At 46.5% G+C, this 13,812-nt stretch overlaps 1 protein-coding gene across 1 annotated transcript in view; it reads left to right on the top strand.

Annotated features, from left to right (window-relative positions):
- The window catches only part of Casq2 (calsequestrin 2), a 59,139-nt gene that overhangs the window by 22,970 nt on the left and 22,357 nt on the right, over positions 1 to 13,812 (top strand). The window contains exons 3-5 of the mRNA XM_075981776.1: positions 1,378 to 1,478; positions 5,499 to 5,610; positions 9,619 to 9,692. Coding sequence (XP_075837891.1) covers positions 1,378 to 1,478; positions 5,499 to 5,610; positions 9,619 to 9,692 — 287 coding nt within the window. The remainder of the gene's footprint in view (positions 1 to 1,377; positions 1,479 to 5,498; positions 5,611 to 9,618; positions 9,693 to 13,812) is intronic.

Raw genomic sequence — 13,812 nt, 5'->3', positions numbered from 1 at the left:
AGTGCTAGTGCCCTAGAAATATTCAGACGTAGGCAGCACAGGCTGAACGAGAATTCACAAGAACAGACTGGCCAAGGGCATGATGGCGCTTGGTCTATCTAAATATGTTTTTCTCTAGGGTCACCATTGAGGGATGAAAGTAGCTGCAATGTAGATGTTGGATATTTGGGGTTTTCATGATATGGTTGTGTTCTGCAAACCCGCCCCTTTGCCCTCACCCTCCTCTCCTGATTGCCTCACTTTGGTCATGGCTATAACGGGATATGAAGCCCTACTTGGCCTCACTCAAGACAAAATCCCAAACAAGATGCTGACCGATGCTTCCTGGGGCACATTTCAAGATCAGATGCTCTCAGAGTCAAGAATATTTTGTGTATCCAATGCTGGGGTATGTCAGTAGCTCCTCAGATAGGGTTCAGGGCAGCAGGCTGTGGCCCAGCCCTCCTGCTCCTAAGGGTCCTTTGTAGTTCCTTAGGAGACAGCGTTTCCTGGATAAAAGAGTTGAAAACGACCCATCTGAAGAATTAATAATGTGGTGGATTTGCAATAATATCAATCTTGGCTGTTTAATATTCCGGGGAAGAGGGTACAGCGTCCCAGCAAGGATTTGTTAAAGTACAGCACCTTGTACCAAGGGTACTGGGGCAAAGGTGAAGCTGTTGTTTGCCTCCCAGCATCAACCAGGGGCCCTAGTAAAGAGGCCCGTGAAGCAGGGTTGTCCACACACAGACGCCCAGCTCTGTGTAAGAGGCTGGCCCACCCAGCTCTGTGTGCCCTGGAAAAGAGCACACCCCTATTGGTAGAGACTGTCCTCCCAGAGTGAGCACCTTTAAGCCCCGAGAGCAACCATAGAAGACCCAGGCGGCTGCAGAGACCTTAGATGAAAATGGGTTCTAAGCCAGAACCAGAAGAAGTAACCAAGATAGAGTCAGGGATGGAGGTCATTCTAGGTTTAGAGAAAAGGAAAAGAGATGTAAAGTCTGGCTCTGTGCCCCGTGCTGGACACACCCTTTCCTAACACCATACGGTGCAGAAGTAACAAGAATGGGACCAGGGATGAGGAGCCCTGGTCTAGCCAACGTGGGTGGAGCAGTAGGGCTGACATTAGGTGATCAAGGGGCTTGAAGCCAGGCTCAGGTGACAGGTAGCAGTGGCGAGTACAGGTTCTGGTAAGGACAATGGCAGGGGTCAATAGTATTCCTGGAAACTAAAGCAGTCGTGGAACTGAGAGGAAATTTCAAATTCACGGCTGACCCCGAAAGCCTGACCTGTCTGTGTTAATATTAGTTCCACTGATCCTGACCCCACTGCCACTCAGCATGTAGAAGGTTTTTCCATACCTGAATGACCTTGACCTTGGGCCTCTGTCCCTCCCAGGTTTCAATGAAGAAGGAAGCCTGTACGTTCTGAAGGGTGATCGCACCATTGAGTTTGACGGGGAGTTCGCTGCGGATGTCCTGGTGGAATTTCTCTTGGATGTAAGTATTTAGTGGGCGGCCTTGTGTGCAGCTGTTTCACAGAGGGGAGGCTACACCTGGGGTGCAGGAACAAAGGAGCTGGAGATCCTGGTGTGGAATATGGCTTTTCTCGGGCTTCACAAAACAACAAGGGGCACCTGCACTATCGCGGAATCTGCTTTTACCAGGAAGCAGGCCTTTAAGTCACTGAACCAGTTGTTAGAAGTGATGGGAGTGTGTGTGTGTGTGTGTGTGTGTGTGTGTGTGTGTGTATAAAAGAAGTGACACGGTGTTCTCTTACCAGTTACACACTGATACCCACTGGTGTTTTATTGGTATTGGTATAGTGACACTGAGAGACAGCCATGGGAAGTGGGGAAAGAAGGGGTGAACCTGAGATGGAAGTGGGGACCCACAGGCCTAGTCTTCCTGAGTTTTCTGAGTGGTATAAAGGAAGTTAGCAGATTGATGAGATGGCTCAAAAGGTAAAGACACTTACCGTCACACCTGGTAGTCTGTATTCAATTCCCCAGTCCCACGGGATGAGAGAATCAGCTCTCATAAGCTGTCTTCTAACACCCCCCCCCCGACCTACACACACAATGGTGTGCACACATCTTCCCACATACAAAAGAAGAAAATGTAAAAAAAAAAGTTGTATTTTAGGAAAGACAGAGCTAAGGAATACCCCCTCAAACACATACACACATACCACCACCACCACCAACAACAACAACAAAAAATGAGAACAAAAAAACAACCATATTCATTTTCAGCTAATGAGGTATCGCTTCCTCAAATCTGTAAGTTCCAACAGAGGGGGAAATGCTACCAAACATTTTGGCCATGCATAAAGTTACACTGCCGGTCACAGCTACAAGGCTAAAGGCTTTGGCACCTGTGGTCTGCACAGATAACCCAATCCTGCCAGGAATGGTGATGCACCTGTAACCATGGCACCGGGGATGCTGAGCCAGGAGGACTGTGCATGAAAGGCCAGCAGCCTGGGCTCTGTGGGGGCAGCCTGAGCTCTGTGGGGGCAGCCTGAGCTCTGTGGGGGCAGCCTGGGCTCTGTTGAGGCAGCCTGGGCTCTGTGGGGGCAGCCTGGGCTCTGCGGGGCAACTCTGTCCTTAGAACAAACAGCAACACTAACACGAAGAGCTCACAGCTGGCCACCCACACTAACAGTTTTCTAGCAGACACCCAGCAGACTGTTGCTTTCTCTCTACACTCTCAGAAGCCAGAGAAGGGCAGAAAGGGGCTGCCAAATAGAATGTCCACAGTCTCTGCTCAGCTGTCTCATTAACACAGAAGTCCTAGGGAACTTCAGGAAAAGCAATGTTGTAAGTCTGGACCAGCATGGCGCTGCTCCAAACTTACCAGCTAAAAGGAGGCTTCTCAAAGCAAGCCTCCATTAAACGACAAACAGTGTGACTGACCCACAAAAGCAGTAAACCAGAATTAGGGCGATGTTTAGACTTATCAAATTGGGGTTTTATCTCCATAAACCACAGATAATTCTGTTCTCAGTATGTAATCTATCTTAGTTATGGTTATTATTGCTGTGATAAAACACCATGACCAAAAACAATCTGGGGAGGAAAAGGTTTATTTGGCTTACATATCCTGAATCATAGTCCATTGAGGGAAGCCAAGACAGGAACCAAGCAGGGCAGGAACCTGGAGGCAGGAGCTGATGCAGAGGCCATGGAGGGGTGCTGCTTACTGGCTTGCTTCTCATGGCTTGCTCAGCCTGCTTTGTCATAGCACCCAGGTCCACAGTCTGTGTGTCACTACCCCCAATAGGCTGGCCCCTCCCACATCAATCATTAATTAAGAAAATACAGGCTTGCCTGCAACCAATCTTATGGAGGCATTTTCTCAACTGAGGCTCCCTCCCTCAGATAATGATAGCTTGGTCAAGCTGGCATATAGCCGGCAGGTGGCCTTTGTTTTCAAGGTGGGTGCCCTGAGGCTAGGCCCCATCTATCACACATCTTTATCCATATCCGTGGAGGAAAGAAAACCTACTCCCATCATTTTCCTAAAAATGAGGAATCATTTTCTCAAGACCTTTAGCAAACTTGTCCCCACAGATCCAAAACCGGGCCACTAAGTGTCAGGAAATGTTACAGAATTAGTGCAACTCAACCGGTGAAAAAGAAAAAAAAAAGTCTTGTTTCCAAGACAACCAGGATGAAACTGGAGAGCATCACGCTTATGAGTTTGGGCACAGAAGGGCAAACACTACACATTGCTGGCCAGAAAGCAGAGAGAGAAAGAGGAAGGCTGGGAGGACCAGATTCGGCAAACACAGAAGGCACATCCTCCGTGACCCACGTTCTCCTAATCCTCATCAGGACCCAAGAGCATCATCAGACGTTAACACTGTCAGTGGATTCACCCCGCAAAGGAGTCAGAGGCTTCATGACCTAATCACATCCCAGTGAGTGAAGCCTCAAGGTGGGCCAAGCCTCAGCACTTGACTGGGAGAGACACTTCATATTCAAAAGACAGTGCGTGTTTTTCCTTACAGGTAGAATTTTAGCTAATTGAATGTCTTTAAAAAAATAGAACAGAAAGTCCATATAATACCGGTTACCAGAGTCAGGGATGGGGTCGAACATGAGGAGATTGTGATCCACGGCATAGAGTCTCAGCGGGTAGAAGGAATAAGTCGGGTTTCCTTCCTTTGAGACAGTGTACTCAGGACAGTGAATAAAAACATGCATTTCAGGGGGCTGGAGAGATGGCTCAGCGGTTAAGAGCATTGCTCTTCCTAAGGTCTGAGTTCAATTCCCAGCAACCACATGGTGGCTCACAACCATCTGTAATGAGGTCTGGTGCCCTCTTCTGGCCTGCAGACATACACACAGACAGAACATTGTATAATAAATAAATAAATACATACATACATATTTAAAAAAACAAAAACATGCATTTCAGATTCGCTAAGAGGGAACTCAGATGTTCTCATCACACAAATGATAAGTATCCAAAGTAATGGATGTTAGCTAATTATTTCACAGTTTATTCATATTTCCTAACACTTTATGTTCCAGGAATATGAACAGTTATGGGCTGGAGAGATGGCTTGGTGGGTTAATGTGCTTGCTATATAAGAACAGTCATCTGAAGGTCTGGGTTTGAATCCCCAGCACCCATGTGAAAAGCCTGCCATGTCTCCTTGGCCTGCACACCCAGGAGGAGACAGACAGGCAGTGCTGAGAGGCGGCTGGCCAGCCAGCCTAGCCAGAAGGGTGAGCTCTCAGGTCAGTGAGACATCCTGCCTCAAGGCGAGGGAAAGATACAGGAAGACACTGAGACCTTGCTCTGCACAGATCTCACACATTCACTTGGGCTCACTACACAATCTCTCTCTCTCTCTCTCTCTCTCTCTCTCTCTCTCTCTCTCTCTCTTTCTCTTTCTCTCTCTCTCTTTCTCTCTCTCTCTCTCTTTCTCTCTCTCTCTCTCTCCCTCTCTCTCCCTCTCTCCCCCCTCCCGTTCTCTTCCTCTCCCTCTCCCCCCTCTCTCTCCCTCCCTCTCTCTCTTTTTCTCTCTCTCTTCCTCCCTCCCTCTCTCTCTGTCTCTCAATACACATGTATTCCCTCTGTGTGTGTGTGTACACATTATATATATTGATAATTGTCAATATATAACTTAAGATATAATTTTTTAAAAAATAACTGTCAAGAGGAATAGAGTACCCCCTCCTCAGAACAGAAAAATTCCTGCTATGCACAATGGGGTAGGATAGAATGTGAACTCAAGACCTTTGTGTTCACGTACACAATCACACATACACATACCGTGACACACAAAACCATACACACACACACACCCCTTCCAGGCTAGAGAACATGACCTGACTTAGTGTTCTTTCCATCTCATTGCCTATTTGCACAATTTGTGCCCAAGTGTCCCTACTCTCCAAGGTGTTCTCTCTTCCACTGGGGGGAGAAGATCCCTCTTATTTGAACATCTTTATGTGTGTGTATGTGTGTCTGTGACCATGTCTGTGCCTATGTGTGTGATTTCAGCTCATCGAAGACCCAGTGGAGATCGTGAACAACAAGCTGGAAGTCCAGGCCTTCGAGCGCATCGAGGACCAGATCAAGCTCCTCGGCTTTTTCAAGAATGAGGACTCCGAATGTAAGTTTTCTGTCAACATGAGTCTGAAGGCTAGCCCTAACAAGGGTGCTAGGTTATCCCACAAGAGGGTGTGGCTTTAACATCTCTTTTGCTGGGGGGAATAGAACTTGAATTTCTTCTTTTTTTATGTACAAAGGGACACGGGCAGAAACTGTGCAGAATAGGTGGTGAGTTGAAAAGAACATTAAAGGCAGGCCATGTTCTCTAGTCTTGAAGGTGTGTGTGTGTGTGTGTGTGTGTGTGTGTGTGTGTTTGTGTGTGTGTGATTGTGTGTCTGATTGCATTTGTGATTGTGTGTGTGTATTATTGTGTGTCTTAGTGTATGTATGTTTTTTCATGTATGTTATTGTGTGTATAAGTGTGTATGTATTATCTTGGGTGTGTTCTACAGAATAAACTGCCTTCTCCCTCCCTCTACTCTCCCACCTGTCTGCCTCCCCATCAGCATCTCCTGTAAAATGGGACACCCAGTAGACATCTTCCTGATGTTGGCAGTTCCTGTGGTCAGTAGCTGGAGAGCTTCCCTGTCAGTTGGAGAGAATTAATTGAGTTTTGAGTGGGGATGGGCTCAGTAGTTGCTAGAAAACATGGAAAAATCTCTGGTCGAGCCCACAGCTGGCCATTCATCTGTGCCTATGATGCCACCACACCCTTGGGCAGATTCCTATGAAGGTTTTGTGGCCAGGTTGTGTGTGAGTCAGGGCCCTTCCCCAGCATCAGGGCAGTGGGTGTGCAGGCAAGAGAGGGTGGAGAGTGGAGAGAAGAGGGAAGAGAACAGGAAGGGTAACTTTCTGAGTCGTTAAAAGACGAAACAGAGCAGAAACCTTACCTGAGCCCTGGCACACACGAGCTGAGAGCAGCTCTGCTCCCGTTCCAGTTCTCCCTCTCCATTTGTTCCTACGCTCCGCCCTCCCTCTCCTTCACCAATCCTGATGCAACAGCCCAGGAGGGGTCAAGGCCAAGAGCAGCACAGAAAGTGCATTCCAGTACCTTCCGCTCTGCCACACTGACAAAAACCAGAACGACCCCATTTTATAACCATTTGTGATAGCCAGGGCCTGTGCCTAGAAGATTGCCTTGTGACAGGCGAGTGGGGTTGTTCTTCCAAGCAGTTATCCGCATTTTAACGATGGGACACAAAGATCTGATTAACTGTCTCTTGTCACTCACAGATGCAGAAGCCAGGATGTAATCCTTAGTGCTCATACCCCTAACTAGCAGGCTATGCTTGCAAGGCCTTGCAAGCCTTGTTGGGGGACGGCAGATGTGATCATGCATGTAGGCATAAAAAGAGGTTAACCTGCAAGGGGTTTGGGCCTCCTGGTTTTATTATTTATTTGCTTATTAATCTTCTTATGTAATGGTAGCAAAAAAGGAGCTGAGATGGGGAACAAATATATAGTTTTCTGATCTGGAAGGAGACTCTTGAGTCACTTCCAAGAAGGCAGCTTTGTGACTTTAGGTATGAGGCTTAAAATAGCGGCATGCAATTCCCAAGGATGGCTTAAAGCGCCAGCCTCTTCAGTTCCTTGAAAACCACCATTGGTAACGGACTTGTTCACACACTGGATGGTGGGAGAGGAATGGACCACACTCATTGCCTTTTCCGTCGCTGCTAACATTCTTTTCTCTTCATTTGACATAATTTAGCCAGTCTGGTCCCCGCTCTTCATGGGCCCAAGCATCCCCACTTCCAGATAACGGACTCTTCTTCTTGGTCACAGCTATAATCTTCTTATTTCTTGTGACCATGAATGGGATTGAAACCCAACCGTATATTTCCATAGCATATTATGTATGGAAAAATAAATGATGTTTTTACTTAGGAATGCATACATAGATGTGGCCCAACTTGTTTTGTAATTATTAGTAAAATCTAAATACTAGCTGATGGTGGTAACTTATGCCTATAGTTCCAGTGTAGAGGGATGTAGAGGCAGGATGTTGAAGGGCTGGTGCTACAGGAGACCCTGTAATTTAAAGTTAAACTTAGTTAGATGCTCGGCCTGTGTGTATACCTGTTTGCGTGTGCATATGAGTGCATGCATGTGTGCGCATGTGTGTGTGAGAGTGTGTTCATGTAGGGTGCAACAGAGAACATACTTTATTATTATTTTTAATTTTTTATTCATTTTTACATATCAACCACAGTTACCCCTCCTTCCTCTGACCCTCCCCCCTGCTCTCCCCTTTAATTTTTTTTTTTTAAGAAACCTAGTCTCTTGCTGGCCTGGGACTTTCCAAGTAGGGGCCAGCAACCTCAGGGATCCACTTGCCTCTGCCTCCTCAGCACTGAAGTGACAAGCATCTGTCACCCTGCTGGGCTTTTAACTATTTGTTTGTTTAAATTTTATTTATTTTTTTAAAAACAATCTTTTCTCATTTTATATACCAATTCCAATTCCCACTCCATCCCCTTCTCCTGCTCCCCCCAACACCTTCCCTCCACCCCACTTCCCATCCACTCTTCAGAGAAGGCAGTTTCCTTTGGGGTTTTACTATCTGGGTTCTGGGTACTGAACCCCAGACTCATGTCCTTGCGTTTGCCAGGCAGCTACTTAACTTACTGAGATGTTTCCCCTGGCTGTGGTTCCGGAAACCCCGTGCTCTCTTTACATTAGTGTGTTCATCTGTTTTACCTGGGCATTGCTGAGCCAGCATTATTCTGAAACAATCCATGACCGAATCTTATACAAATCTGCCTAATTACGGAGTATAAAATCCAGTGAGAAGGGAGGAAAACCAGTCTTCTGACGAGTCCATCACGGCGGGACTGCAGGTTGTAAAATTTATAAGCACCACCATTCCCATCCTTCACGGAAGGCCCGACTCCAGACACCTCGCGCAGTCCCTGCCCAGGTGCAATAAAGTGCAGCTTTCTCACACGGGTGTGGTTCCCTCCTCCCGTGACAAATTCAGATACACGCTTGAAACCAGAGTCAAGAATAGGCTTGACTTAAAATAATCTTCTTAGAGGGTCAGAGTTTAAAAGTTAAACCTCGTTTTAGTCTTTGAACATTTCACACACACACACACACACACACACACACACACACAATTTTGATCATATTCACCCCTGACTGCCTCCCCTGAATTCCTCCCAGGACCCCCTATCATATCTCACATTATCAAACTGCCTTCTAAATATTTATATTTAACCGAGTGTGATGGCACAGGCTTTTAACCGCAGCAGCTGGGAGGCAGAGGGACGTGGATCTCTATGAGCTTAAGGCCAGCACAGTCTACAGAGTGAGTTCCAGGACAACCTGGGCTACACAGAGGAACCCCTGTCTCAAGAAACAAATCAGCACAAACCAATAAATGAATACTTAAGTTTATATCCAGAGGTTTGTGTAGCTCCCAAGCCTGGCTAGAAAGCCGCTCATGGCTGTGGCTCAGTGCAGAAGCTGGGAGTGTCCAGTATACGTGGGGCGTCTCTACCATCAAGCCCTTCCCCCAGGGCTCAGGGAACATGGTGGAAAAGGGGGCAGAGAGGATGCAAGAGCTGGAGGATGGCGAGGAGGGCTGAGAAAACCAACTTGCTTTTAAAAAGGAAAACCAACCGTAAGATGTACCTAGGAGCCCTTCTTTGGAGAAGTGTGAAAAGCTTCCTAGGGTCCTGTCTTTCTTTTAACTGTAAGCACAGTGCGGTCGGTTTCCTTCCGATTATGGGCTCATTTATGCAGAAGCTGCATCTTCTGCGGTGCAGCTGTAACTCCCTGCATTTGGGTGGAAGAAGGTTTTTGGTTTTTCTTTTCCCTTTGATTTGGAGTTTTCCATGTGATTTTTTTTGATTCAGGGTTCTTCCATGTCTTCTTTGTTTCCTTCCTCTTCCTCAGTTTCCCCTATTTCTTGCTTTCTGTTCATGAACCTGTGGGGGAAGGGTGCCAGTCAATTTCAGCTCCAACTACTTTTGAGATGGTATTAAATAGTTATTTAACACAGTTCTCTCCAAGTGTGTGGTTTGCCTCCTGCAAATGTCCCTGTTTCCTGTGGCTTCCCTCCTAGACTACAAAGCCTTCCAAGAGGCAGCCGAACACTTCCAGCCCTACATCAAGTTCTTCGCCACCTTTGACAAGGGGGTAAGTACCTTTGAGAACCATTTCGACATGTTCAGTCGCATGGACAACTCAAGCCCCTCATCCTTCTTTGCCTCTTTGTCCACAAGTGTTAGAAGAGTCTGGAAAAGCACTTCTGAGGCTGTGGTCCCTATATTCAAGCCCATAACCCAAAAGGAAAAGCTAACCCGAATTCAAAGACAGTTCACCCTCGTTGGCTGAGGTTTAGAATTGGGACAACTTTTGAACAGAAAAGGCAAGATGGGGAGAATGATCATTTCTTAAGTGCTTAATATGCACAAGGATGGGCATTCCATCTTCTCAGGGCCTACCAGAGGAGCCAATATTCTCACTGTACAAGGCCAGGAGAGATAGATGGGTTTGATCACAGTCAGTGAGAGGTAAGGCTGGCTGACATCTGAGTCTCACCTGATGTCAAAGATGCTCTTCTTTACAGCTGTGCTCAGAGAAAGAAGCCGCGGGTGGAGTGTGTGGCTGGAGTTTGGCCATCGCAAATGTGCAGGAGATGTTAACTAGCTATAAGAACTGCTGTTAACCAAAGACATCTAGACCTAGGAGGAGGGGCGGTCACACAGTGTTTTAGGGGAGGATGAACGCAGAAGGCCGAGTTGGAGCTGTCACTGGCCTCTGCTTTTGCTGAGCCAGGGTTGATTAAGATTGTAGCTCTGAGTGCTGAGGACGTAGTTCAGTTGGTATAGTACTTGCCTAATGTGCACCAAGTTCTAGGTTTGATTCCAGCACTGCACACAGGAGCACACAAACAGGGTATTCAAGGTCGTCCTCAGCGGCACAGGGAGTTCAAAGCCTGCCTGGGTACATGGGACCCCATCGGAGAGAAAAGAACTGGTGTTCATCAACAGAAGAGTAGTTAAAGGAAATGTGGGGCTGGAGAGACGGCCCAGCAGTCAAGAGCACTGGCTGCTCGTCCAGAGGACCCAGGTTTGAGTCCTAGGCCCCATGAAGTGTACCTCCAGTTCCAGGGTTTCCGATGCCCTCTTTGACCTCTCCAGGAACCAGGAACATGAGTCGTATACAAGATATCCACGCACATAAAATAAAAACAAAATTGATAAAATGATAAGTACACATAATGACCATTTTCCAGCCACAAAGAATGCAGGAAATGTTTGCAGGAAAATGTATGCAATTGGAGGTCATCATATGGAGTGAACTGAGTCAGTCTAGGGAACACAATTATCATGTTTTCTGTAATGCATAGGTTCTACATTTTGTATTATATACAAAACCCTGTAATACATGTGACATGAAATTAGAAGTAAAACTCTCTTAGAAAAACAAAAAGGAAGACAAGGGTAGTGATGTATGGAGAGATTACACAGTTGCATGAAAATTTCTTGATGGGACCCAGTGTAATTTTTTTTTTTAATTAAAGCGGGTTCGTGTGAAGGGAAGAACAGAGAGAATCCTGGGCAGATGGGCGTGGCTAATCACCAGGTTCCTAGTTTTCTGAGTGGCAGTGTGTTCAGAGTTCAGGGCAGTTTGTTTTTAGAAGTGCCTTCCAGCCTAGCCAGAGTGTGACTCCGTGTCTGTGGCTATGGTATGTCGACTTCACATCTGTGCCTATGAAGACAGGGAGACCAGCGAACCCCCCAAAGCTGCTCTACTACCAGCTAAGCCAGAGTCCTAAATGCTGCCGCTCACGTGGCCTTGTGAGGCTCACACTCTTTGAAAAGAGAGCGGCAGTTTCTGCGCCTCCCTAGGGAACACAGACCGGGGACCAGGCTAATGCCACCCGGGACTTGGTGGTGGGATCCACAAGGCATGACTGCGGCCTCCACAATGTCCAGCAGAGGGCGAATGAGCTCAAGAGCAGAAAAAGTAATAAAGCCGAGGAGGAGGAAGACAGCCAGGTTTGTGGCAAGGGCATCTGACCAGACAAGGGAGAAAATCCTCAAACAATCGGAGATTGCAAATCTGATCTGGAAAAACAAAAACAACCCCCCCCCCAAAAAAAACAGCCCCAAAGCGACTGAGGCCATTACAAAGCCCGGGAAGAAGTGGCCGCTAGGAACACAAGATCAGTTTGGGTCCAGTTTTTCACACAAGGAGAAAACATTCGACACAGTGGTCTTTCTTCTTCATGGATTCATCCATTCAGTTAGCAAGTCATTTTCCGAGTGACTTCTAGGTTTCCAGGACTCAACAGCATCAAGCAAGACCTGTGATTGGTCTCGTAGAAGTTAGAGTTCAGAGAGAGAGAGGTGAAAGGGCAGAAAACTAGTAAGAACCCAGTAGTAACACAATTCAAGAGGCCCATAAAGAGGACAAGGCTGCTGGAGTAGATTTGACGATGTCAGCATTCCCAGCTGCAGTCAATTCATCTTCTTTCCTCTACTGAGCTTTTAAAAGTCTTTGTGTGGGCCAATGGGATGGCTCAGTGGTAAAGGGGCTTGCCGTCAAGGCTTATGACCTGGGTTCAATCCCAGGGACCCACATGGTGAAATGAAGGACTGACTCCCATAATTTGCTCTCTGACCTCCATACACACCCACTAGGCATATCACATGAATGTGCACGAAGACACATACAACAGATATAAATGATTATCTATACATATCATATATATATATATATGATAAAGCAACTAAAAGAAAAAAACCTTAATCTATGTAATTATTTTAGAAAATTTGATTTTTTAGGGTTGTGTGAGAACACGGGAATATGAATTAGTTTTTGAAATATTTATTTTATTTTAATTATGCATGTGTGTGTATGAGAGTGCAGAAGCCCACAGATATCAGTCGGATCCCCTTGGACTGGAGTTACAGGTGGCTGTGAGCCCCCTAACGTGGGTGCTGGGAACTGATCCAGTCCTCTGCAGGAACAGAATATGCTTGTAACTGTTGATCCATCCTTCTGGCCCTAGGACTCTAAACTTAGAAACAAACAAACAAAAAACAAAACAAAAACTCCTCCCAGGGAACTTTACAGGACACACGGGTTTGAGACCCACACGGATCCCTGTGGTATAGATCAGGCTACTCTAAAGTTGCCCTTCTCCTTCTTCCTGGGGACCAGTGAAATGAAGATTTAGTCACACCGGGGCCTGAAGGAGCTGCTGGAGAAGAGAGATGTGGAGAAGATCCAGGTTCCTGCTCACCTGACTCTTCATTGCTGACCACGGGACTGGCCTGTTAAACTGCCCCAAAGTCACAGTCAAAATCCCCGTGTATGCAAAGGCCAGGAAAATATTCATTGTCTTTTGTAGTTTGCTCGAAAGTACCGAGCTTTATTCCAACTAAAGGAAAAAAGAAAACCAAGAGCAATTTTATTTTTATGGAACTCTCTGGTATCATCTGAGAGTACAATGCATCATTATGTAATTGTAACACCCGTGAGCCAGGTTTTGCTAGAGTCTTGCCCTGGACAAGAAATTAGCAGGAAAGCCTTGCTAAATACTTACAGACAAACGGAACTAATAAATCCATTGGCCAGTCAACTCTCCTTCAGTCCCTGCTATCCAAAATGCAATCATCCAAGGCTGGAAAAAAAAGAGAAGTACAGGCTACCATGCAGATGGTGAGGGAGGAAAGAGCCAAGAGACTGTTGGAAATCTTAGGCTCTTCCAGACTAGAACTTAAGGCCTCAAGAATCCAATTTTACATCCATAGACTTAACATTGCGGACTGAGGCAGTAGCATCCAGGGTCCAGAGACCCTGTGCACAGGCACCTGTGCACACACAGACATGCACATGCCTGTGGGTCTGACCAGCTCTCACCTTCAGGGCACGATTACTTCCCCTGATGTAGGACGGATTAATGAGAACTCATGACAGATGACAACAAAACATCTCGTTAGAATGCAGGCTGCCAGTGTAGTTATTTACGGAGCATCTACAGATTCCTTTCTTTACATGGTCAAGGAGAGGGGAATTCTCAAAAGGAAAGGATGTCGGAATACGAGAAACTAGAGGGAGCGCTTACTTTTCCCTCTGAGTGTAGACGTGGACTTGCCCTTCTCATCCTGATGAATCGCCCACCCAAATTATTCTTCATATATAAAACAGAGCAGAGCAATACTCTGGACACGTTCATAGCACGCACTGCATAGCATAACCAACCTAAAGCTCTCTGCAGCCGTGGCCAGCACATAGTAAGCAG

This window comes from Microtus pennsylvanicus, chromosome 7 (assembly GCF_037038515.1).
Source record: "Microtus pennsylvanicus isolate mMicPen1 chromosome 7, mMicPen1.hap1, whole genome shotgun sequence".
Classification (NCBI taxonomy): Eukaryota; Metazoa; Chordata; class Mammalia; order Rodentia; family Cricetidae; genus Microtus; species Microtus pennsylvanicus.
This window is presented reverse-complemented; position numbering and strand designations above follow the sequence as displayed.